Raw genomic sequence first — 27,955 nt, 5'->3', positions numbered from 1 at the left:
ACACACACACACACACACACACACACACACACACACACACACACACAAAAAACAGAAAACAACCATATTAAATGACTCCTTATCTAATATAAGGACCCAGATTAAAAATGTCAAGTCTCAGTCCTTTGCTTCCCTGGTCATGGTTCTATAAACATAAATGATAAATGTTGTGGAAGGTAAGGGAGGGTAAGAAAGTGTGGTTGAAGGGTGAGTTTGTGAATTATTATTGGGGATCTTGTATGTCATATGGGAAAAATGTATTCGGCGGTGATGCTCAATATCCATAGAGCGTGTGCTTTGATCTTTAACGTCGGATGGCTGTGTATCTGTCCTATTCGATCAAGCCGTCGCTGTGGGGCCCATTTTGGCAGCGCGGAGCAGAGAGACGCTTCTGGACGCTTCTGGACGCTTGTAGAGCGCTTCTGAAACACTTCTGAAATGAGCTTCGGTGCATCAGGTAGAATCACAACCCTCGTCTGGAGCCGTACTAGAGCGTGCGCTCAGAGAATCCAAACGTGCAGCGCTTGAAGGTGTGTGTGTGGATCAGAGGTGTTGCTTCCAGAGGCTGCCAACTTCCTCCGATAAAGTGTACAGATTGCCTCATCAACGTTATCAGTGGTCCTATTAGCTTTAGGTTTAAATCATAAATATGGTCAAACAGGTGCTTGTGTTTTTCGCTTTGATACCAAATCCTCCGTCTGTCAATTGTCCTTCCTCTCGTCATGTGATTGGTTGAATCTGACTCTTGCTACTTTGTGCTGCTGTACAGAGCAGACATTTTATTTTTATAATTGTAGCGTCTGACGACCGATAACACAATTAGTATTTTAAAAATTTAATTTGTAATTATTATAATTTCACAAACGTGGGCGCTGATCCGCGAAAATGAAGAGAATGGGTTATATTTCTATATGGGGGCGCTGGGGAAGTCATATGATCCTTGTTTGGTGTATAACACCAGTAACACCGACCACTGCAGGAAACCTAGTGTCTCTATGAGTGCACTATTAAGTAATCCACATTTGAAGTGTTGCCTTGGATGTATAGGTTTGTGAGTGTATGGGAGTGGAGCTGGTTACCTTCTCTATCTCAGTATCGTGGAAGGGAAAGCGGCTGACTACCAGTATATACTCCTCCTCTGTCTCCACTGGGATGGGACTGTAGTTGTCCAACTCGAAGATCTCCCTGTGGAAAATAACACAATTTAGTGTTTGTGAACACTTATTAGAGCTTTAAGAATCTCCATCTTTGTTTCACTATTGGGTACTCTGAGTACTACTGTACTCAGAGTACTGTCAGTTCAGTTGGTACTATCATATGTCATCCAAAGATGTCAGTATAATGTAGTTGTATTTGTACAAAATATCAAATGGTCACAATCGTCATGAAGACTTGTACACCTGTTTAAGACAACAATCAAAGACCTTAGAACAAAGTAATACTACTTGGTACGGGGTTATTTTGGTCGATACCTTGAAGGTATTAAGTACCAATACACAGCCCTAATATTTATTGACATATTTTATGTTGAAGAACAAAATGTTACAATCTACAAAGTTTATTTCAGGGATCTCACTGAAAACCCATCGACTTCAAGACGAGGGAACCAGCAAGAAGAATCCTGAATCCTGGTTTCAGGAGTCATTGCTGCAGCACCCGATAAGTCACCTTACCTGGACCAATAGTTACACAACAGTTAAAACAACACATTCTAATGTATTTTAAAGCTGAATCAGAGACGGAGAGCTCTCGTAGTGATGATGATATCTAGCTTATGAATGAAAGTAGACTGTGGCTCAGTGGTAGAGCAGCCTGTGATTGAAGTAGTCCTTCAATCACAGGATCGGCAGTTCAATCCCCAGCTCTGCTAGTCCATGTCGATGTGTCCCTGGGAAAGACACTTTGGGGACACTTAACCCCAAATTGCTCCCGTAGCTGTGCCTACGGTGTGTGAATGTTAGATAGTCCTGATGGCCTGATTGCACCTTGCATGGTAGCCCCTGTCATCAGTGTATGAATGGGTGTGAATGGATGAATGACGACATGTAGTGTGAAAGTGCTTTGAGTGGTCTGATGACTAGAAAAGCTCTATATAAGTACAGTCCATTTACCATTTATATACTTTCATTCAACTTGATCTGACAGCTTTATTATTGCTAGAGTGACCTCAGCCTGTAGTGATGACTGAGATCATTTATTAAATCTTGTAACAGAAACAGATTTCATTGGCCAAAGCTAATCTATTAAAAGGGTAAAAGTTCCAGCAACACAAATGTTTTGCTGTGCAACAATCATATTAACACCAGGATTTACCCACCTGCTTGGTTTCAACAGCTCACTTGTAAAATGAAGTTAAGAAATGTAATAATAGACAAACAGTCACATACGTCGGCTAAGCCCACCTGAAAACCAGCGCCCACTTCTTCAGGAGAGTTTCATTGTACTGGTCTCTGACCTCAAACAGCAGGTCAAACAGCCGGTTGACTGGGAAACCATAACCCTTTGTACACAAACAGACATCACACATACAGAAGATAAAGTGTGTTAATGTCAGTTGTTCTGCACCCGTCAGAATCCCAACATGTTCAAATGAAGTACAGCTTTGAATCCACCTGTAGTGTGTCAGCGAAGATGACTATGAGGTTCTTCAGCTCCAGGACCAGGTCTGGGTCATCACAGTATGACTGGGAAAAAGAAAAGGAACATCATAATCAGCAAACATCACTCCAAAGTTGCATGTGGGGGAAAAAATTGGTGGCAACAATAACAAAGTAATCATTTATGAAGAAATGTTAAAGATATTTGTAAAGCACTGTGTTGTTTAGCTGCAGTGACTTTAATAGAAACAACTTTTTGTCATTTTTGCTCCAATTGTCACTATAAACTGACAGACATGAAACAGACCTTGCCTGAGAGAAAACAACCAATCAGAGCCGAGGAGTCTCTAACGCAGCTGTCAATCACTGTTGCTGTCAAACTAGGCAGCACTGATCTAATATGGATCAAGACTGTTATTCCTCGGCTCGAATGTTTTTAGAAGCCTATCTTAGTGCATTGCTGAGCTGTGAAATGTTTGTGACCCGGCCGCCATGTTGGAAAAACTCGAGCCAAAACCAAGCACCCACCCACCTGCCTGAGCAAACTTCTTTCATTTTAAAAGTAGTTGTCTTCTGATAAATAAATACGGCTGTAGAATCCTACACCTGTGAGTGCAAGTACAATTATGCTTGTTCAATTCACTGTTCACTGTTTAAAAACACTCATTTAATATGCATTATTATGTAAGGAAAGTGAATCAGTGAACAAAGTTGGGATTTCGGACACAGCTTGACAGGCGTAGCAAGAGTAACTGAGGGGGGAGGGGCTTAGCTAAGGGTCAATCTGCACCAACAAAGTCTCTCCATTTTTCTGGAGTGTCGAGTGATTTATGACCCTGAAAGCAGCACAGTGGAGTCCCTTAACGCCGACACAAGGATCCTGACAAACACAGGAGTGTGTAAATCAACTGAGCAAATGAACACAGCCTGAGATTTGACGTAAAGCAGCAGCCGCCTGCCTCTTTGTTTACTCAGACACACACGTACACACACCAACAACCAGCTGGAGACTTTGCTACCGGCAGCAAATCACAGCACTGGCAGGAATGTAGACAGTTCTATTAGCCTGTATTAACTTAGCTATATTAATGGATTGGTAACAGTTGTGTTATGAGGGATTTGTTTATTGAAATATGTGAGCACCATCAGCATGAAGATCTTTTATTTTTAGCCATAAAATTGCGGACCTTTTTACAATAAATTAGAAGTGGTCTGGCTCACAGACAGACTTTCTCCCTGTGGGCTGGCCATGCAGTGGTTGGAAGGACAGGACCCCCTGGCAGTGTGGAGCTGCCTGTGTCATGGCCCAGCAGAGGGGCTGCAGGCCAGGGGGGAGACCAGGGGCCTTTGTTAGTCGTCTCCCCCCACACTGTGCGGCCCATTCTCCGGCCTGTTAGCATAATCCTGTGGGTCATTTACAAGTGACTGGAGCCCAGCGGTCAGGAATATGCCTTCTTAATCTGCTGTTATTGTTGCAATCTGTCTCTCATTAAGGCCCCAATGACCTCCTCTTTGGCAGCATGTGTATGTGTGTTTTGACCTTTTCTCTTGAGAGTGACATCATTAGGGTGTTTGTGGGTGCACTGACCTCCACAGTGTTGTGTGTGTGTGTGTGTGTATCAGCCAGTGAAAGAAGGTTCTTCCAGGATAAATAGAACCACAGCAGGCTCTATTATCTCTAAACAGTCTCCTTCTCATTCACAGTCCACTCCCTGCTGTTTGTGTGTGTGTGTGTGTGTTCATGCATGTGCGTGTGGGCATGCGTGAGGGCCTACAGAGTGTGTGCGGAGCACAGCGATGATCTTGGACAGGGCCATGTTCCACAGTTCATCAGTGAAAGCTCTGGTCACCAGACCCCGCGTGGCATGGAGGATATGGTCTTCCACAACAAAGAACCTAACACAGAAAAAACACACATCTTAACACATTTATTTATGTTCACATTGAAACCAACAGGACTGATTAGGGTTGTAAAATTCCAGGAATATTCAAAGTGGAAACATTCCATGAGAATTAACTGGAATAAAATGGAAATATATGGGTTATTTCCATTAATTTGTCAAATACATACAATGTGAAATGTGCCATGAGGTGAGTTAGTTAGCTAGCAAGGTAACTAATGAATAAAGGTGCTTTTAGAATTCGAGCCCACAATGTGCCATGTAAAAACTTAGGAGTATTAAAGAAACTACTGACTCACACATATTTTACAACAAAGAATGAATGGAAATAGATCAATTAAAACTCTTCAATTAGCTCCGTCAAGCTCCGTCCCACATGGTAACAGCTAGAGAGCAAAAACTAGCAGAAAATGCAAAGAAGTTATAAACTGTGTACTATGTTTTAGACTGCTACCTACCATTTAACTCAAAATAATACATATCTAAATAAATAGTCTATACAAATATCAAAGTGAACATAAAACTCAAAGTAATTCATAAGTAAAGCTGGAGCTGAACATCAAACTAACCATAAGATCTGGATGAGCCTTTTTATAGAGAAGTGAAAGGTTTCTCACCACCACATCTGCTGGAGTTTATGACACTACTTTTGCATATGCCGTTTTTAATTCACCAGTCACTCTGAATTTAATCATAAGTAGGGCTGCAACAACGAATCGATAAAATTAGATTATTAAAAGAGTTGGCAACGAATTTCATTATCGATTCGTTGTGTCGCGCGATTATTACGCCACTCAATAAGTCGCGGAGATGTTCGAGTATAAAAAAAAAAAGTTGAGTTGAGCGCGGGCAGAGCAGAGCGGAGTACGTGTTGTGGAAGTCACAGATATCCCGGGAAACTAAACGCCGTCATGTCTGGTTCATAACATAGTCCAGAGGAGCTCTGTGGATTGTATCAAGCTGTATTCACTGTCTAGCAAGCCACACGTCGCTGTTTACTACAGCTGTATGAACACTAAATAAACTGATCTGGCTGTGATTTAACAGCAATAAACCGACAAAAACGGACTCTGAAATAACTACGTAATGATGCCGATTTGTAGGCTACTTGTCTTCTCAATGGAGCGGATGGGTCGGTGCTAGGCTATGCTAACATAGTAGCAGCTCCACCAACACTCAGACTAACGTCATGTAGACGTAAATACGGCAGCGTCTATTCATTGTTTGTACCGTATGGTTTACACACACACAGTTATACACATAGTTTGGTCCGGTCTCTGTTGATATGAGGTATCATAGAGCTCTGGGTGAACACAGACGGCTACAGGATTTATTTCCTGATTCAACAACGGCAGGACGTCAGTGATGACGGGGGGAGCAACTCAACGCTGATAGGCTATCGCGCCGGGGCGAAGTCATCCAAGGTATGGGAGCATTTCACATTAAATAAATCGAAAATGTGTGTTAATTGCAAGATATGCAAAAGCGACATGGCATGACACGGGAGCACCACGGTGATGATTCAGCACCTAAAACGTAAACATGTTGGAGTCCTTGATGAGGGGGAAGGGAGTCAACAGCAGGGTAAATCACTACAGAATCCTACTTGTGTTCCGTTTTGAAGTGAGGAACGTAACGTCCCTCCAGTAGCTCTTCTGGTGCTGGTGTTTACTCGTTATCCAGCTTGACAAGTTAGCGTTAGCTCGTTAATAACAGTAGTAAAGCAGGGGTGGTATAGTTTGCAAGACTAAAGACACGTTTTTATTCACACGCCTTTTTTGGTCCATTAATATCCGATTCATCGAAAAAAACAATCGCCAGATTAATCGATTATTAAAATAATCGTTAGTTGCAGCCCTAATCATGAGTAAGAGAACCTCGTGAAATATGATTTGATGGATTACATAGTTGGAATATACTCTTTCTATCTACAATGTGCCATTTCATGCGGGATTTAACAGTTGTTTTGATTATTATCGAGAGTTAATGAAATGCACACAGATATTTTTTTTCTGGAGCCTCTAGGTGATGTCGACCCCGTGTGACTGGAGAATGCACTGTGCATACAGAGGGTTGTAACTTACTGAATTCCAATTTAATGGGATGCTGGCAAGTTTGTGTGATGGATGAGTGCTGCTGAATGTAGCGCAGGTTACAATTCAATTAAATGGGCAGACTTTTAACCAATACGTGGCATAAGACCTAGTATTTGTTTTTGTATGTGTATTTCACCAATAATTAGGGGCTGAGCACCGACTCGAAACATAAGCAAACTTGGCATACAGATTACAAGCCCAGAATTTAGTTAAATAATATGGTTTTAATGCTTAATGGTTTTTAGCGCCCCCTACAAAATTTCGATGAAGCAGCCCTCGCAGTACATTTCACATAGATTTACAAAATTTGGTATGCACATAAATCACATTTGGACTCTTCACATTAAGTCTCTTGGAGCCATGCTCTAAATCCAACCGGAGGTCAGCCATTTTGAATTTTTTATGAATTTCTAGTGTCGTTTTTTTGTCATTTCCAGGCGCTGTTTAACGAACTCCTAGGGAAATAATCGAATCAACTTCAAATTTGGTCAGAACAATAGAAAGACCTTTGTGATGAAAAGTTACTCAAAGTTTGTTGCTTCGTGAAAGGCCGTTGCGACGCATTCTTTGCCATGCAAAATTAAGTTGTTTTTGAGGGGCTAAAAATGCTCAAAAAATAACCAAACTTGTCACACACATTTAAAATCCTGAATGTAGTTATCTGATTTTAGTGATTCAGAGTGGCAAGTCGGCTCAATAGCGCCCCCTACAATATTTTGAAGATGCAGCCCTCGCAGTACGTTTCACCTAGATGTATACAATTTGGTAAGCAGATCTGTCACATGTAGACTTAAAAAGTCTTAGGGGTCCATGCTCTAAACCCCACCAGGTCAGCCATTTTGAATTTTGTATGAATTTCTCGTATTTTATTTTTCCATTTCCATGTGCTGTACTACGAACTCCTCCTAGGGAATTAATCCGATCAGTTTAGAATTTGGTCAGAACAATCTAAAGACCTTAGCGATTAAAAGTTACTAAAAGCTTTAGGTTTCATCGAACGACGTGGATATGGTGTGATGGCCATTTTATATGGTTCGCCATCATCCATCAAGCTGTTGTAACTCGACTGTACTTTGTCAAAACTGTGCAAAACTTGACATGCTTGTTGACTGTCATGGCTTTAGGACTTCTGCATGCCAATAATAACTCATTGTCATAGCGCTACCTACTGATAAGCACGGTAAGCAGGATTCTATAATTACAGCGGCCCAAACACTGAACTTATTAAAAGGGTTTGTGGGCACACCATGAGAAAAAGACATCTCTGATCTAAATATGTGCAAACTAAGATGCTTGGAGAGCAGAAATTGGATAAAAATGGTTTCCAAATCATGCTTTTACATGCAGTTTTCATTCGGAGTAAATTTAATTGTTTTTGTTCGTTTTGGCGCCAGGCCGTAATGTAAAGTAATTTCATGAAACGTGAAGTTTGTTTAATAAAATCAAACTGCACCCAGCCTAATTTGTATGACAGATTATTCTACATTGGCTCACCTTGTGGCTTAAACTTATTTCTTTACAAAAATATGGTTTTTTTTTCAGATGGAACTATACATTCTCCTATTTCTCCTCGACTCTTCCAGCTTTGAGTCACTCAGCAGCGATTGTCAGAGCTACCTGCACAAACAGTCGGTTTTGAGACCTGCATTTACTTTGACAGTCTGTTATGTTACTAACAATGAAGCGCATTCACACACATTCAGTTTCTTGTCAATTTATACAGGCTTACAGTTATGATTGTATTCGGAGGTACACTCAAAAGATTCGAGGCTTAAGACCTGGCAAAATGACCTGGCTACGCCACTGGTCGACACAGGAAATACCGTTTAACTCGTGCACGCAGTGTATGATGGTCACAGAAATGCATGCCCGCATCCACCAGAGTCCTGCCAGTACCCTCGACGTGCGTGCATATGTGAGGGCCCGATCAATGTTGCTTGCAGCTTTAATTTTATTTTGAAATTGTGCAAGAATTTAAAAATTCCTAAGTTTAAATTTCCCTTGGAAAATGACAGAAAATGTTCCGACTCTTTGCAACCCTAGGACTGACTGACAAGAACTTGACTGGACACACTAATCAAACAGAGTTAAAAGGTCAGCAGAATGTAGCATTAAAGATAATATTCTGTATTGTGATAATAGGACGAACATCTTACCCTACTATCTGATTGAAGTATCTTCTGTAGCCTTCCACTGTCTCATGCTGGACAAACACACAGAAAGCCACGTTTGCACACAGTGCAGGAATGCATAAAATATCATTATATATATATATATATATACACACATATATATATATATATACACATACACACACACACACACACACCCAAAACTTGGCAGCTGGTTGCCAAACAGAACAGCAATAAATGATACAAGAATAAGGTTTGAACTTTTAACAATGCCTATACATATATATACTTCTTTAGCTGACTCTCTCACTCTTAACATTAAATACGTGACTATATTTCCTGTTAACACCTTTATGCTTTTACTTATATTACCTTTCAACTTATTTTGATAGCGTAGCAAGCAGCTTGCTTGCTTGCTACCGAGCTTGCGGTCCAAAGGGGGAGAGAGTGCGTGTGTGAAGGTAGCAGTAAGGTCGTAGGTGTAAACATTGCAGTGCAGCGTGTGTACAGTACAGGCTGCAACAACTTTGACCTAGGGCTGGGCGGTTTTAATTTCCCGTATGATGTGAATTTTTCATATACCGTCATACCGGTGCACAGCCGAAACAACTTCTGTCGCTCTTCAACAGGCAGCAAAAGATATTGTTCGCGGCTGAGAGCGCTACGGACGGAGCTAGTTGTCTGAAGTGTATTGAGAGGGAACCCTAGTCATGGTTATAACTTCATAACAACAATTAATAACCACAACTAACGCTCTTTAACAGAGCAAAACACCACGACACAACAGTTTGTGACACATAAACAATTTGTAGCACTAATAATTGTACATTTATAAAATTTCCCCGCCGAACTGCATGCTGGGTACAGCTCGCTAACAACAGTCTGCTAACAGCTGGGAGAGGCTCTGTCGCTCCAGTAACGTTACATTAAAGAACAGAGCAGAGCGATGCAGGATGAACAAAGACTGAACAACAAAAGGTATTTAGGTTAGACACATATGCAACGCTGATTACCGTAATATGTGTGGTATTTGTTATAAATGTACGTTGGTACATAGAGGGTGATAAGAAGCTGTACATGGAGGGGCTTAGGACCCAGGGGAATGTAGGTGAAGGAAACAGGAAGTGACGGAACGGAAGACACGCCACACAAACAGCTGTTCACCGCTCGCTGGCCGGCCGGTTCTTTTCGGCGTTAATTAATTAATGCTTTAACGCGAAGAAAGAAAATACCATGAAACCGCCAGAATCTTACAAAATACCGTGATATGCATTTTTGGTCATACCGCCCAGCCCTACTTTGACCCCCCTCCACTTTTCTGGTAGAAAACCTGGAACGTTAGCATTGGCTAACCTGGTAGAAGTCAATGAGGTGCACAGGGGAAGAAGCATGCATTCCTGTTCACCATGGTGTCTTCTCCGCACTACTACTAGGGGGCAACAAAGACATAACTTTTCTAATTCTACTAGTCGTGGCTTTAAGTCAAATTGGAATGCGGCTCTTTAACAGTTTATTTGTCTTTTAGTGAATCGTACACATTAGCCAAGCAAATAACTGGAAGGGTCTGTCTGTTGCAGCTTCATTTGTTTATTTACTTAACTGGCTATCAACTTGGGTCAAAGCTGTTTCATTTTGCCTAACACAATAAGAGATGTGAATTCCTGCTGTGAACTACAAATTGAATGAGGTTCTTTGAATTTCACAAAAATGCATTACATGTGTGTTTTATGATACTATAGGAGCCATTGGTTGTAATGCTTTCTGAGGCTGCTTGTGTGTTGCTCACCATGTTAGCCTGTGGCTGCAGCACTAGCCGGGCCTGTTTCTTCCTCTGTTTCCTGTAGTAGTTCTCAAATGTTTCTCGGTCACCCTGCAGACACAGAGAAATACAACAGGCTTCAAAAACCTCTTCAAAAGTTACTGACAATGACAAAAAGAAAACAATTAGTTTTGCTGTACGCCAGATGGCCTTTATATTTATAATACAAATAATGACAGCAATATTTTCAGCAAGCTGGGTACATTTGAAAATTGTAGCTGAGAAAGTGAAAGCGAGACACTCTCCTAAACCATTAATCTTATTATCAATGTGATTACCAATCTGAATTTTAAAAAAATGAATAAAGTGTAGAGTAGCACATCTAATATTCTGTGAGCTACGGCAGTACTGTAAAGCAGGGATGAAGGCAGCTCCAATGACCAGAGAAATGTAGTATTCAGTGTGAATAGGCTTTGGATCAATATGATGATGCTGTTCTGCTGGGATGGACTTGAAGCCGTTTCTGCTCGAGTCCTCTAACACGACAGTAAACCTTTCAGTATCTGTGGTGAAGTCCCATTAAAGCAGAGGTCCTACAGAAATGGTCAGTGAGGAGGTCATTTATTCCTTAAGTGGAGAGCAAGGCCGTCCTTCAATCAGAGGATCAGAGGTTCGATCCCCAGCTCCACTAGTCGCATTTCGATGTGTCCTTGAGCAAGACACTTGACCCCAAAATGTCTCCCGTAACTGTGCCTACGGTGTATGAATGTGATAGAATCTGAATTGTAAGTCGCTTTGGATAAAAGTGTCTGCTAAATGACTGTAATGTAATGTAAAGTAATGTGTATTAGTGTGTGTGTGTGTGTGTGCGTGCAAGTATGAGCGAGAGAGATAAAGAGAGAGACAGAGAGAAACACCTACCAGCACAGTGTAAATGTGTAAACACCTGTAGACAGGTGAGAAGTCCACCAGGTCCTGAGCTGTAAGAACCTGTCAAACACAGAGGACAAGACATACGTTTCTTTACCATTTTCTTTATACTCATTCTGACTACAGCAACCAATGAAAACAAGTAGCAAGCTGGTAACTACGAAAAATGAATGTACTGCTTTTACAGTTATCTTACAGAGCTGCTTTATGCTTGAAATTTTGATTATGCAACATGGAAAAAAAAATCTTTCAAGGAGACTGTAAAACCCATACACAGTATATATATATATATATATACACACATATACATATATATATATATATACACACATATATACACACATATATATATACACACATATATACACACATATATACATATATATATATACACATATCCACAATCCTGAGAAAGCAATGACATTTATACACCCAAAAAAACTCCACCATTTACATTTAGCAGCCATCACATAAGACAGAAGTGAACTAAATACAACCCAGTTTAGGAAAAGATGAACACCGTTTTTTCTGCATGATTACGTTCCATCACACCCGACCACAAAATGTTTCCTTACCTCTTCATCAGCTTCTTCCTCGTCTCCCGTTCCGTCGTCCATCATCAGGCCATTGTGAGTGTGAGTGTGTGTTTGTCCGTTGAGGGAGTACACAGGCTTGGTGTAGTGGCCCATACTGGCCTGCTTGGCTACTGCAATGTTAAAGGTCCTGTGCTGCTGTGCCTGGAGGAACACACACAGATCAATGATCCGATAAATACATTTTCATATCTATTGTGGGAATTGTTTGAAAACACAAACTCTCATACCTGTCTCATGGCAGTCTCTCCGACCTTGTCAGAGTGTTTTCTGATGCTCTCCAGAAAGTCCTTGAGGTCTGACATGGAGATCTCCTTGATCTCCTCTCTCAGTCTGGGCAGATTTTCAGCCATGATCTGACAGAACCTGTACTGACTTACCCTGCAGGAGACACAGCAGAAACAGCCCAGTTGTGTCCACGTTAAAGAGTTCAATCTAATCCAATCAGCATTGTCTCATTTTATATGAATACAACAGCTGGCAAATCAACCAAATCCAATACAGAGAACATCGACCAATCAGTGTCATGCTACTAATACTCGGGTAACATTACTGTGCGCCGGCCTGTTGGTAATACTTCCAGCATCACTTGAGATTGATCTCAGGCTCTCGTTCACATTACAAGCAAATGTGGCCAAAATCAGTTTCCTTTGCTCACATGTGACACAGATCAGGAGTACAGTGGACGCATGAATCAGATATATCTTCACTTTTATATGTGGTCCTCAATCTGATATCCGAACAACGGTCATATCGGAGTCTAAGTGTGTTTTTTGATGTCATACTTCACTGCACAGGTGCAGATCGCCCACCATTACCTCTCCATTGTTGTAGAAACTACAGAAGAGGAAGAAGATCCTCTCTCTCTCCACAGAACTGTATGGGAGTGCGTCATTGGTTCAGACACTAATAATGAGTCTTACCTGACATAAGAGGCCTTTCCTATATTACTGAGTTATTCTGCTAACTTTACCATCATATTTAACTTAGTAGAACTTTGATTTAACAAATCAGTAGTTCTAAAAATGTGTAAACTGCAAGAGGGATGTAAAGCCCCGGCTATACCTCCAAATGGATGCATACACAGACGTGTAGTAGTTCTATTGTAGCAGGAGCTATACTTTCCAAGTCCGCGAGTATGCAAGTGTTCACATGACGTACATTCTGTCATCAGAGGGTGTATGCTTTGACTCCGTACGGATGTCTGCGTATGGTGGACCTCAGCGGCAAAAGTACAACTTTAGTTTAAATCTGGCCCATGCCAATGCTCTCAGGGAGCAACAACGGGTGTTTGGGTGCTGAGTTCAAATGTCAACAATCTTTCTATAGAATCCCAGACTTCCACCTTTAACAGGTGTGAGTCAAAGCTATCTAGAACAAAAGCCATACACTTTCAGAGCCATCTTTGAAACCCACAGAGGGCAAAAAACATCTGTACTTTAGGATTTGTGTTCCATCATGAACCTTAATGGTATAATCCTACCTGGGAATGAAAACCTTCTCCAGCTGCTCCATGGTTTTCAATGCAGCATAGTATCTGCAGAGACAAACGGTGTGGCTTCAGTTACCGCTCTGCTCCTTCAATCAAAACTATTAAAAGATGGGTTACATTTTTCATTCTTTCAAGTCTGTCATAAAACAATAATCAGGTTCCCATTGGAACACTGAAGCGGTTCTGCTTGTTGGATTACTTTTCCTAATTCATACAGGGCATTGGGAGATACATTCCTAATGAGTTTGTAATTGATAGGGGACTAAATCTACAGTTCTAGTTCAGTGCAATAATATTGTACAAAATGTCTCTGAGGCTAATTTGAGTCTTCGGCAGTCTGAGTTAGTCAAATCAAGAACGTATCCCTCCTCTGGGAACCACAAAAAGCTCATTTCATACTATAAAGCCTTTAACTTTGGAAGATGCCCTCTTGACTGCTGAAGTCTCATTTTATCTCCACATAAACTTGATATACATTTTACACACGGAAAGAGGACAATGTGAGTTTAGTAATTTAGCTACTACTAGCATAACAAACATGAAACTGATGTCAGATGCATTGTGGTTAATGTAGGCATGGATCTCTGGTTCTGCTGCTTTGCATTTTCTTTGTCTTTTTTAATGTCCACCATGCGCCCAACAATGTTTGGTGAACTTTTGGCGCGACTATCACGATGTGGCTAATCTTGCAGTGGCAAATATCCAAAACAAGCGAGAACATGACAATGTTCTGAGAAAAACTGAAGGTAATTAAATGTATAAAAATTGTGACCCGCGTATTAAAATATGGTGGAATAGAGCTTTGTCCTTTAGATCCCCTACTGCTCACATTTTAAGGCCTGACAAGGCAATCACAGAGCTACATGTAAGTCTAATACATTGCATGCAGTAGAGTGTGGTATTTCATTCTTAACGCCTATTCGGCTACCTGTGTTACACAGATATTGTGCTCTTTCATTGTGTGCACACGTCACAAGGGTTCAGCTTTAGGTCAGTGTGCTGAGCTCCCATCATTAGGCTGATAGGCAGGCTGTGAAGGGATCTAATTGGTCGGTCAGCGAGTGTAAACTGTGTTGTATCCACATGAACAGAAGACAGCCTCATAAGCTGTATGGTGAAAAGGTTTGTCACAGTGCACAGCACCAGGAAGGAGGACACAAAGACCGCAAGTGGCAGGACACAATGCAGAATGTGACCTGGGCACTGGCACATACAGCACAGACAATAATGTGCATTTGTGGCATTCAAACCCATTCCAATTTATTGTAAGTGTATAGGCTACGTCATTAGTGCTTTAAGTACACTCCACTCACACAAATCCCACTAGGTGGCCGCCAATGGTCTAATTGCCTCGGATTGGCTGTGGGCCGTGAAGGAGCTGCAGTGAGGGGGGGCCTTGTTGTGAACAAGGGCACACTGAGGGTCAATTGTCCTGCCAGTGAATGGCCTCTTCCTTTTGGTACACAGTAATGAACAAGAACGGGTCATTATTATCCTGTCCAGAGTGAACTCCCCACCCCTCTTTATACGGATAGGCATGTCAATACGACCAGACATGAAGTTCATGGGGTAAAAATGAAGTTCAATCAAACCCACAGAGCAGCAGAAGCCTGCGTCATGAATACTGGATGATTTTGCAGATTTGTTTGGTAGAATGTTAAGATCATAGAGCTTGCTCTGTTTAGCAAAAAACAACAACACACTTTTTAGAATGGACAACAGAAACATGTGTAAACGGTCCATTTATGTGTAAACACTTCCATTTACCAAGAAGTAACATATTAACAGGTTGCAAAGCAGTCTTTAACTGCCTTCTGTGGTTCAAAGTTGGGCCTCTGACCACAGCCTCACTGACGACTGAGGATAGGGCTTCAATCAACCTTTTGATCATACATTTTTTGCATTTTCTGAATGTATTTCTAAAGCATGAAAAAGGAGGAGAAAAAGAAGACTGATGAAATCCTCTATATTGATGATTAACCACTTACTGATGAACTGAAACAGATAAACGCCACTGAAAGCAGAGTCACGAGGAGGAGAGCCGAGATGGAAGCTAAGCTAACCCAGCTAGGATCTAAAGCTACTCCACCACCCAGTCTGCTCCTGGCTAATGTCCAATTGAAGGAAAATTAATTCTAACTGAGCAACGGGAGGTCAGTGACTGTTGTGCCCACGTCTTCACAGAGACCTGGCTCCATCGTAGTCCTGGATCCAGCTGCACTTGACGGGCAGACAGCAGGACAGAGAGCAGGACTCCAGTGGGACGAGAGGAGGCGGACTCGGTGTTTACACTGATGCTTGGTGCTCAAACAGTCAAATGTGATGGACAGTGTTTCCATGATGTTGAGTTTTTAATGTGAAGATGTCGGCCATATTGCCCAGAGAATTGTTCTGTTGCAGCAGTTTGCCTTCCTCCTGATGCAAGTTTAAAAGAACGCAGGAATACACTACTGTTTTGTTTGTCATGTTTTTCTTGTGTTGCAAAAGGACTGCAACTACATTTCATTATACAACCCTTTTATGAGTTGCATAATGACAATACATTGCCCTTGAATCATTGAATCCATGAGGCATGTAGGCTATTCATACTTATGAGGGTTAATATTTACATATTGGAATAACCCGTTTGTTGTTGATTAATGCGTCTGTATGATTCTATGAGGGACGGCTGATGGAAATGGCCGGAAACAAAAATAAAAATGTTAATTTATTCATTTATTTATGAATTGGATGTGTATGGTTGGGTGTGATATAGAGATGTCAACAAATATACATTTGAATAAACTATATTCGAATTGTAAATAACATTAAATAATAATAATCTTCGACACAAGGTCATTGACATAATTCACAAAAATAGACATTAGAATAGTTTGATATGTTTTTGAGGAAGAAATATTGAAACATCCTTTTTGGCCAATTTTCACAGCCCTAGATCAGACACGAGCTCTGTTGCACCTGTTACGATGCCCAATAGTGACGTCACAGAGTACTGACACGCCCTGGAGTACACTTCTACATCACTGATGCAAGGGGACACATTAAACAACTGGAAGTCAGCAAAAACAAGATTTTCAGTTGGTGTTAAGCAAAGAATAAGTCCACAGTAGTTTTTGGAAGAAGGAAAAACATAGCTGCACTAGCCTCTATGGGTTGAAAGGTATAAGTCTGTTGAACCTCTGGCCGCACCCCCTGCCAACTAGTGGTGACAAAAGCCTTTTCCAAACCTGTGCAGCAGCACTGTACCGTAGACCTATAGCACCACGCGACCTCACTGGTCTATGTTCTGATGTACATACAACCACACCCAGCTGGGACGTAGCATGGTACTCTAGTGCTATGGTACACCACAGCTGCACAGGGTGGGGAAAGGATGCCGTCACCACTAGTTGGTGAGGCAAGTCTGGTTATTGGACTGGGTAAAGGTACACTTTCAGAATCAGGGAACCTTGAGATTTAAAAAATGATTGTAAGTTGTTTTCAATATCATGGTTCTACATCAGTCACACTGTGATGAGAAGCTTGGTGAGATTGGTACCTTTTGGACTCGAGCTGCTCCTTTAGTTTGCTGTACATTTCTAGCACTGCAAAAGAAAGAGAAGACGGGAAACAGGACCAGTAAGTTTGCTGGTTTAAGCATTTTGCTTATTTTTGCTCCAAATTTACTGTGCATTAAAAGATGTGTGTAAAAAGTTCTACCAAAATGACTATTTCAGGTCACCAGTGGATTGGAGTTGCAGACCTCCAAGTCTGTGACCCAGTGCTTGTTGCATGAATCCTGCAGCATATGGCTCCTTAAGTGCTCAATTCTAATAAAGAAACACCCTCATACTCCGCTTCTAAAGGTTATTTGAACTAATCTTCAATTGTCTTAGTAATAAGTGCCGTCTATGAGTACTTCTATTACTTCTGCATTAATTATATATATATATATATATATATATATATATATATATGCTACGGGATGTAAGAAATGAATAAGTAAAACAGCTTAAATACATTTATAAAATGGCCACCACCTAGAAACTAGTGGGTCTATTCACCACGTTAGGCAGAGTTCTCACTCTAGACACCCAAGATTTAAAGAAGGTGTTGAACTGGTCACAGTCTAGGCACAAGTACACATGTGACCTCCAGTGGCACCCTGAGGTAACACCTCGCCAAGCACAAGAATTAAAGCGACCATCATATTGCTACACAAGCAGCAGTGCTACCTGGTATACAGAGATGGAGCTTCTCCACAGTGGTGGCCATGTTCCTCTGCTGGATCCGACAGCGGATCACCTCCTCTGTCTGAACCGTCACCTGAGGGCAGGAACACACAATGGAGAGGAAACAATGAGAAAGAGCCCACCACTGTTAGCTTCTGGGTTAAAGAACGGTCACGTCTAACTGTCTTCGCAGTTAACAAGCAGGCATACGTCCTGACAGCACAATGTAAAGCAGCCCTTTCTGTCCCCTGCACACTCATGCATACATGCGATGCGTGGACTTACCTCCCTCCCAGCCTCTTGTAATCTTCGATTAGTGTCCGTCACTTGACCCTTTCAAAGCAAACACAGACATCAGTTTAAACTGTACAGCCTGAGAACTCTCGCTGTATTCTTCCTCTAGCCATGGTTACTGCACATTTCTTATTGTCAACAAATACCACACATGTTATTCCTCTGCTCCATTGCTCAAAAACTAGGAGCCAAAACAAATTGGTGACATGGTCCTTCATCTACGAACATACACACTGAAGTATATTTTTGGCTCGATACCACTCGAGCACCAAATTTTGATTAATCCGCCACTGAAAGTAGTCCCCAACACATGTTTGAGTAACCTGTGTTAAAACGACAGTTACCAGCAGTTTTACTGAGCAATATATTGCGTATACAATATGTTGTGAACTTTTCAGATGTCTTCAGGAGGAATCAATGGGCTTGGGGCTGAGAGCCACAGACAGAGACGGGTTTGTTGACAAAAAGGGGAACATGTAATAAAACCAGCCTTAGCTTTAAAAAGCTGTTCTGGGAACTGTTTCATGTTGAAAACATAAACACACAAGTTTAGATTTTGAGAACATTAATCGAGATATCTTGCAAGTTTACATCTATAAATGAAAGGTCTTCCTCTTAGTGTGACGAAGGTGGAGTCGGTAAAGGCGGCACATTGACGTCTGTGTGACTGAGCACTCACTTCTGTTTGAGACACTCTCAACACGGGTTCACAAATCTAAAACTGGTCTTTAAGATTTATTCTTAACCTTTCTCCCTCTAACTCAATGCATAATATGTTTGAATGTAGGTGATGTATTATCTTAAATTGTGATGATGAATATGGCATAATGTTTATAAATGACATATGTTTGATATTTGGAAGTCTGGCTTCTGATTTACCGTTTTTATATGAACATCATACAACTTGTTTGCCTTTTGGTGTTCACTGTATAACTGTGGGGTGTGATGTTCAAAACATTAAGATCAAGTGAAAGACACAGAAACCCCGGTTTTAAACATGTTGATAGTTGAATACTCTTTTAGATATACAGTATATATATGTATGAATGAGCTGGTCTCGGTCGGGCCACACATGCTGTCACGTGTTCATCCGTCCTTCCTCTCCCGGTGTGCTCCCCTCTTCATGCCCTCTCCTTTCCCTCGCTACCTCCCTCGCTGCAGCTGCTCAGCCTTGTAGTCAGCTCATTGTCCATGAAGGGGCAAGGACAAAGGCAGGCAAATTCAGATTAACCAGGCAGCGAGGACCTGAACCCATCGCCGGTGCACTGGGCCTTTCATGGGGTTTAATGGCTTGTGACAGGCTCTTTCTCACAGATTCAGTGACAAACTTCTCGATCCTGGACGAGGATTTTTGAACTCTCGGCTGTTGTCACACGGCTGAGAGCCATGACCCAATTGACCAGTCGGCTTTTTGATGACAATCCTTTCAACAGCGAAGCTTCCAAACGAGGGGAGACCGACTACATAATCACTGCTTCTTTTTTTGATGTTGTATTTGGCTACGGTGCAGCTCCACGGGGAAAGCATAAGAAACATCTCTAGAAACTTAACCAAGGCTGTGATCTATTGCAACATAATGCTGCACTGGGCAGTTACCAGGCAGTAGAACCTATGACCTTTCCATTATGGGACAGTGTCTTTTCTCTCATTTAATCCTGAAAACGTTAGAATTCTCATCCATTGAATTTGGATAAGAGGGGAAAAGTCTTTAAGAATTTACAGCAGAACCTGTCATGAATAAATGCCTTTCAGCGTTTACATTATTGAGTCTTCCATCATCTTCACTCGGCTTTCATTTCACTTCAGGTATCCTTGTTCTACTCATCCTGAAATACATGTTACACCTTGTTTCTGTAATGTTAAAATGTATTTCATAAAAGGGCGTATGTGGAAGCACATTTATTCTCTGGTCTTTTACCGCGGTATGGAATGGGGCATCGAGATTCGTGGAATTTCACTGCCATTGCTATCGACCACTACATTTGTGGTATTGTTATATTCCTTGTTCCAGCTCATTATAATATGTGAATAATGCAATCATGTATCACAACATAAATCACCATCTAAATGTGTCTGAAACATGATTGTATTGAAGGTAATAAACAGAAATGTTTTTGGGGGGGGTCCTATAGTGATGTAATGGAATATTTCAGAATAAGTTCTAGTTGTCTCTCTAACATACTCCCTCTACCAGGCCCGATGAAGGAAGCACATCTTTCATTTGATTCTTTAATGATCTAGTTGGCACTATATTTTGAGATTTGACAGCTAATGTGGGTTGCAGACGATCGCCTCTTCTGGCTCTTTACAGTTATTCTGTCCCTTACCATCAGTTTCTCAGCATCAGCGCGGACTTTGAGGAGCTCTGTGATGGCGTCCACAAAGCCTTGGTGGTGGAAATTGCACATCTTCTCAATCTCGCGGTCGTGGTTCCTTATCCTGGCATCCAGCTTTTCCATGAAGCGCTTGTGGGCGTTGGGCTGGTCATCGTAAATAGACCTGAGAGAGGTGAGGAAATGGGAGTTGGAGGAGGAAGAAGGAGGTAAGGCAGGAAGGGACAAATAGAGAAAACGGTAAGAACTGTTGGAATGAAAAATGATTTGTTCATATGTCACTCTGCGATTGTCTGTATGCAGCCTGATGGAGGTTCCTTAGTTACGATAGCTGCACTTAACAGCTGGAAAAACTGATGCAATACTTTCTGCATCTGTTGGTCAGTGTGAGTTATAGTGTGCATGTAAAGTATTTAAAATACGGCACGATTTATTATTATGCATAATAAGCATTAAATACAAATCCCCAAGATGGCTCACATTCATTCCAATGAAAGTTGCTCATAAGCTTTAATAAGCAATGGCCCTTTAATACTAAAGCTACACAAATCAATACTTTAACATTTATCTTTTTACAATGGATCACATGTGGAAGGTGCCATTCACAGAGGATCATCACCCACTCTACAAGTCCACAGAGCTTCATCATCTTTGGCTCTTACTCTTGAGTTTACAGTTCCCACTTGTTTTAGTGAGTCCAGCCCAGCACCAATCAGCAGACAGACAAAGTTAGCAACTAGGCGGTGACATACCAGTTTGCCAAGAACCCATAGAAGCAGAAAGCCAGTTTGTACAGAGTTATGGTTGTAACAACGTGAGCGGTAATACAGGACACTAGATTTGGGGGACAAACAGACCAGGAAATGTGGTGTCATCTACGCTGTGTCACAATCAATGAGAATTGATTATTATCCCCCAATAATTATCATTATCGTGTAATGCATTTATCACAACTTCATGATTGTTAAAAATGAATCACGTGGACGCTTCACACTGCTGTGTAGAGCTTTGCTGTTGCTTTCATGTCATGTTCTCTAGTCTTAGCAAGGGCTGGGCGCTACCGCCTACAGTTTGTAACATGGTATAATGTTGAAGCACAGACAGTAATGGTTTATATCACGGTACAGTCATTTTTTATTGTTGAATTATTATTATTTAACATGTATTTTATTATTATTATTATGGGAATCAATGACAATACAATAACTGTCTGATTAAGTGAGCTTATTTTCATGTCTTCTGTGTTCTTCACTTACAGCCGCTGTGTGCTGATGTTAAACACATGTTTGAACGGCAGATGGCAGCAGACTGATCAGTGCATCTCCAGGCTCTGCCGGCTATATTCAACATTTATACCGTAGGGCAGATTCATACGGGTGCAGTTTCTATAGCCGACCTTCCACCCTAGTTTCAGCCCTCTGTCCGGACTACTCTTTAAATCACTATTTCATACAGAAACATGTGTGAAGGAGAACAACTATATTGTTCATTTAGCTGCATTAAAACAAAGTATAGGTGACAACAGAGAGCAGGAGCCTGTGAGCTCATCATCTATGGTGGTTATACCAACATACTGTAACAAAGATGTCGCCCTACAACGAGCAGACGCATGACCAGGACCTCTACAAGGGTCAAATCATTTCCAATCCAGTGACTAGTAGTGCTGTGTGCGACCTGTCACACTGACATTTACAATGCCTCATTATGTGTGTGCATGCTGAACAACAGCACGACAAAAACACTGAGAAGCAACATCCCTGTGCTAGTGGTGGAGGCCTAGCGGCCAGTTGTTTGCACATTATTGTAAAGAACCCTGCTATTAATCACTGCTGGGCATCCAACCCCACACACACACACACACACACACACACACACACACACGCACACACGCACACATGCACACACGCACACATGCACACATGCACACACGCACACATGCACACACGCACACATGCACACACGCACGCCTGGCTTCAACAGGCACAGATGGTCGTGTGTACATATGTATCTGAGTGTGTGTGAGAAAGAGAGGGAGAAAGCTTGAGTGTGTACTAATTGTGAGTCATTGTGTGTTGGTAGAAATGTGTGTACTACCATTGGCATGGACCTTGGCCTACAACCACAACTTTTCCTCCATAGAAATATGACATGTAGAAATACTGGGATACTCGGTTTAAACACAAAACGTTGTCCATTCAGAAATGGTTTAACAACAATATTATCCTAGTCAAACAATTGACTATTGACTATTTTCTGATACAAAAACTTTGTCACACAACAAACACATATTGTGTGGTTATGATATTTTAGATGTATTTTGAAAACAATGGGCATCGTTCCTAATTTAACCGTTTATTGTTTTTGGAATTAATAGAGAACTTGACTTTCCCGTTGATATCCAACCAGTATTGTAAATGGCAAGATTCAAAATCAGCAGAGACCTGAACCATTTGGAAAGCCTACTACTAACCTAATACTTCAATGTATGAATCTCAAATACATCGCTAACATCACAGCTCATTCCAAAGCTGTACAATTGATTTAATAGCAAGGATGCAGAATGAAGACATGATGTAGGTCGGCCTTTAAGTTGAACATGCCTCTGATGGGGACGGGTAGCAAATGATGAATGAGGATCCCAAACTGACAAAACCTTTGAGCCCAAAGCCTTCACTACCAAGGATCAGCGTGTGTTCCAGCTGGAGCAACGGCTCCATCTAGTGACCCAATAGGGAAACTGCTACATTCACAAATGAATATATACAGTTGTGTGAAAAAGTGTTTGCCCCCTTCCTGATTTCTTATTTTTTTGCATGTTTGTCACACTTAAATGTTTCAGATCAAACAAATTTAAATATTAGACAAAGATAACACAAGTAAACACAAAATGCAGTTTTTAAATGAAGGTTTTTATTATTAAAGGGGAAAAAAATCCAAACCTACATGGCCCTGTGTGAAAAAGTGATTGCCCCCTAAACCTAACAACTGGTTGGGCCACCCTTAGCAGCAACAACTGCAATCAAGAGTTTGCGATAACTGGCAATGAGTCTCTTACAGCGCTGTAGAGGAATTTTGGCCTACTCATCTTGGAGGCCATATTGGAGGGTTTTCGAGCATGAACCGCCTTTTTAAGGTCATGCCACAGCATCTCAATCGGATTCAGGTTGGGACTTTGACTAGGCCACTCCAAAGTCTTCATTTTGTTTTTCTTAAGCCATTCAGGACTTGCTGGTGTGTTTTGGATCATTGTCCTGCTGCAGAACCCAAGTGCGCTTCAGCTTGAGGTCACGAACAGATGGCCGGACATTCTCCTTCAGGATTTTTTGGTAGACAGCAGAATTCATGGTTCCATTTACCACAGCAAGTCTTCCAGGTCCTGAAGCAGCAAAACAGTCCCAGACCATCACACTACCACCACCATATTTGACTGTTGGTATGATGTTCCTTTTCTGAAATGCCGTGTTACTTTTACGCCTTTTACGCCAGATGTAATGGCACATACACCTTCCAAAAAGTTCAACTTTTGTCTCGTCAGTCCACAGAGTATTTTCCCAAAAGTATTGGGGATCATCAAGATGTTTTCTGGCAAAACTGAGACGAGCCTTTATGTTCTTTTTGCTCAGCAGTGGTTTTCGTCTTGGAACTCTGCCATGCAGGCCATTTTTGCCCAGTCTCTTTCTTATAGTGGAGTCATGAACACTGACCTTAATTGAGGCAAGTGAGGCCTGCAGTTCTTTGGATGTTGTTCTGGGGTCTTTTGTGACCTCTTGGATGAGTCGTCGCTCTTGGGGTAATTTTGGTCGGCCGGCCACTCCTGGGAAGGTTCACCACTGTTCCATGTTTTCGCCATTTGTGGATAATGGCTCTCACTGTGGTTCGCTGGAGTCCTAAAGCTTTAGAAATGGCTTTGTAACCTTTTCCAGACTGATAGATCTCAATTACTTTGTTTCTCATTTGTTCCTGAATTTCTTTGGATCGCAGCATGATGTCTAGCTTTTGAGGATCTTTTGGTCTACCTCACTTTGTCAGGCAGGTCCTATTTAAGTGATTTCTTGATTGAGAACAGGTGTGGCAGTAATCAGGCCTGGGTGTGGCTAGAGAAATTGAACTCAGCTTTCCAAAGATGTGATAAACCACAGTTAATTTATGTTTTAACAGGGGGGGGGGCAATCACTTTTTCACACAGGGCCATGTAGGTTTGGATTTTTTTTCCCCCTTAATAATAAAAACCATTTAAAAACTGCATTTTGTGTTTACTTGTGTTATCTTTGTCTAATATTTAAATTTGTTTGATCTGAAACATTTAAGTGTGACAAACATGCAAAAAAATAAGAAATCAGGAAGGGGGCAAACACTTTTTCACACAACTGTATATATATAGGATATATGACACAGTTTATTGGAATGAACATGGTTATTTCCTGTGAACAACTCTAACATTTCTTTTCATTCAACCAGGACAGAACAGAGGTCCTAGTTATTGATAACACCTCTGTGATTGTTACTATTGAGGATGGTTGATCACAGTCACAACAAGACAAACGTACATCCTCCTGTCCTCTAAGAAAGAATTCACTGTGATGAAGGTAGAGCCTGTAACTGGCAGATTACAGAGATGTCACTCAAAGTCTGAGCGTTCATGTACGTTTGGATTTATTACTAAAATGAATATTACATTTGAGTTAACCAGCAGAGAGTAGCCAAGCTAAGTACAGTTTATAAGTTGTTAGCATCTCTTGCTAGCTAGCTGTTAGCATGTGGCTTGATTGAACATGTTATCTGAGGAGATATAATTGATCTATTTCCATTCATTCTTTATTATAAATGATGTATTCTATGAATTAGTTGTTGACTTTAAATCCTCGCACACGGTACAAGTCGTCTGCTCTATCTAATTTCCTAATTCCCTTTCCCCGTTACTTAACTTGATGGTTCCCTAACTCACCACATTGTATGTATTAGACAATTTAATATCTACTTATGATATGGTAAAGTGTTTGTTTCTGCCTACACGTGACATGCAGCCTGAGCTACCCCTATATTTCCGTTGTATTCCCCATGCAGTTCTGTTAATTCCCATGGAAAGTGTCCACCTCGAGTATTCCTGGAATTTAATTGTACTTTATATGAGTCAATATCACAAACATCTTCAACCCCATTGCTGTCACCAGCAATACGCATGCAGCCAATCGACGCTGCGTATTAGACACTGTGTCTGTGGAGCTGTGCTGTCGACAGTCGGGGACATTTTGTTAAACAAATCAGATGCTTCGTCTATTCAAATGTGCATCCCTACTTCCACATCATTTGCAGAAGAGTTGAAGTCAGCTCTAAAGCCAGAGCACAAGTAGAAGAATACCCGAGACAAAAAATTGAATTTTTTTTAATGGACCATATTTCTAAATCACCAGAGAACGTATCGGAACATCACAATGTCTAACTTGTGCTGTGATTTAGTGCCATAAATATTGAAGTAGGCAACAGTTGTATTAACGTCTGCATGTAGTCAACAACTGACGTCAAATCAAATGAAGAAAGTTCAACTGAATAATATCTCAACAATATTTATTGTCAGTTTTCAAATTTAACTGGATGAATTATAAATAACAGATATTTTAATAATAAATAAATGTTCTCTCATTTAAATTACAATAAGGGCTGGATTTAGAAATAAAAAAGTTACATAACAGAAAGCTTTTGAAAATATTAATATTAATCTTAAAATAAAGTAATTCATTTTAGAAAAAAATAATTTCACTGAATTGTCCTGCAGGTTTTAATTCATTTAATTCAGGTTTTAAGTGATGTCACTAAAAAAAAAAAAAAAACACAATATAAAATTATTCTCATCTCTCACAAGAGAAATGAGTGAGCAGGGACTTTCTCTGTGGTTATTAAAGCACCTGTTGCTCTACTCTCTTTGTTAACATCACTGTTTGTCAGTGAATCCATGTGTTCTGATTCTGATCATATTGGGCTCATAGATTTATTATCTGTCTTCATTTCAGATGTGAGAGGGTACGTTTGCTAAAAAGAGTTGTGCTTCGTGGCGCTTCACAGTACCACCTTTAATAATGGTCACGGCCTCTGAACATACGAGACATGCTGGTTTTAAACTGCCCGCAGAAGGAATGAGGATGTAAGAGTCTGTCCATTCTTGGTTAAAGACTCTGGTTTCGTTGTCCACTTCTCTCGTTTTGGAACACGCCATGTGAAATACTTCTCTGACTCACGTACTATTCCGACTGTTCGGCCTCTCGTCCACTCTCTCCCGTCTGTTTATATCTCACTCAAGCAGCGGTCCTTATCAGAATACACATATTTGATTGGCTGAGCTGCATCACGTGATGTGATTTACAGCGCATGTAATTGGTCGTTGTGTTTCCTGCACCGCTGAACGAGTGAAACGCTGAGCCGTAGAAGCGCTCCGTGAGAAATTGAATAATTCTCAATCATCTATCGGTTAGAGGTCCTGGGTCCGGAAACAACGGTGTCCAGGTCCGGGTCCGGATCCGGACCGCGGCCCGCCTATTAGTGACCCCTGCTATAAGGGTTTCAAAGAATAATTACTTTCATTTCATCTGTAGAATGTGAAAAATATATTTTTAAATAGCATAAATTTACAGTCCAAAAAAGTCAAGGTCTTTAATTTAGCTGGCACTGGCTAAAGTGTTCTTGATGAATGACTAACTGACTAGCATAGAACTCATGCAGCCCTGTAATCAGCAGTCTCCATGCTGCTGCATGAGGTTCCTCTTTCCTCTTATTAATAATTGAAAACAGGTGGTTGCTGCTTCCTGCTTCCTCTCAGGGCAGGAAGCTGACTTCTTGCCAAGTGCCCACTGGGTCACAAACACTGCACTCTATCATTCTACCTTTCAATGTGTTCTTCACTTGATATACACACAATTTCAAAGTAAGAAAGGAACAACCACCCAGTCATTTTCGGATTGTCACAACATTTTAGTGTAAATTTTAGTGTAAATGTTTTTACACTACTTTTCAGGGGTCCAACTGCGTGTACAAGTCTAAAAACAGTCCACAGTGTTGTCATAGGCGGTGCCTGTTACTTATCTAAGTAACAGGCACCCGCACAGCACAGGTAGATCCAGGTAGATCCAGGTAGATCAAGGTAGATCCAGGTCGAACAAGGTAGAACAAGGTAGATCAAGTTTCAAGTCAACTGGTCAGTTATTGCTGCAGTTCTTTCCACAAGATCTGTGGTCTGGGAATATTGTTTTCTACACTGTATGCGTTGCTTTAAAGTAATAAACATGTGGTTATAAATTGAGACGCGTGATGAAAGAGTGTGGTGAGGGTTGAGTGTCTGGCAGCTGCTCTGCAAGTAGGGATGGGCAATATGGAGAAAATCAAATATCACAATAGTTTTGACTAAATACCTCGATATCGATATTGCAACAATATTCTAGGGTTGACTATTGGTGCTTTCACAAAATATTTACACAGTGAAGTTTCGATAATCAGTAAAGTGGATATAATGAATAAGTGGGTCTCAGCCCTATCTGTAAGTGCTGCACTGTAAGAGCAGTAAGAGCAGCCATATACGTATATATATACGTATATATATATACGTATATATATACACATATATATATA

The 27,955-nt window shown here is 41.0% G+C and overlaps 1 protein-coding gene across 8 annotated transcripts in view; it reads right to left on the bottom strand.

The window, feature by feature from the left end:
• The window catches only part of exoc6 (exocyst complex component 6), a 60,046-nt gene that overhangs the window by 24,257 nt on the left and 7,834 nt on the right, over positions 1-27,955 (bottom strand). For all 8 annotated transcript variants that reach the window (XM_031879129.1, XM_031879131.1, XM_031879132.1 and 5 more), the window contains exons 2-15: positions 20,333-20,504; positions 17,997-18,044; positions 17,715-17,805; positions 17,039-17,084; positions 13,492-13,545; positions 12,239-12,389; positions 11,991-12,152; positions 11,407-11,475; positions 10,513-10,596; positions 8,751-8,797; positions 4,373-4,493; positions 2,613-2,684; positions 2,403-2,500; positions 1,080-1,185 (exon numbers count right to left, since the gene is read on the bottom strand). In XM_031879129.1, coding sequence (XP_031734989.1) covers positions 1,080-1,185; positions 2,403-2,500; positions 2,613-2,684; positions 4,373-4,493; positions 8,751-8,797; positions 10,513-10,596; positions 11,407-11,475; positions 11,991-12,152; positions 12,239-12,389; positions 13,492-13,545; positions 17,039-17,084; positions 17,715-17,805; positions 17,997-18,044; positions 20,333-20,504 — 1,321 coding nt within the window. The remainder of the gene's footprint in view (positions 1-1,079; positions 1,186-2,402; positions 2,501-2,612; positions 2,685-4,372; positions 4,494-8,750; positions 8,798-10,512; positions 10,597-11,406; positions 11,476-11,990; positions 12,153-12,238; positions 12,390-13,491; positions 13,546-17,038; positions 17,085-17,714; positions 17,806-17,996; positions 18,045-20,332; positions 20,505-27,955) is intronic.

Source organism: Anarrhichthys ocellatus, unplaced genomic scaffold (genome assembly GCF_004355925.1).
Source record: "Anarrhichthys ocellatus isolate YVR2014 unplaced genomic scaffold, GSC_Weel_1.0 scaffold230, whole genome shotgun sequence".
Classification (NCBI taxonomy): Eukaryota; Metazoa; Chordata; class Actinopteri; order Perciformes; family Anarhichadidae; genus Anarrhichthys; species Anarrhichthys ocellatus.
Note: the sequence above shows the minus strand (reverse complement) of the source record. Positions and strands in the feature narration are given on the sequence as shown.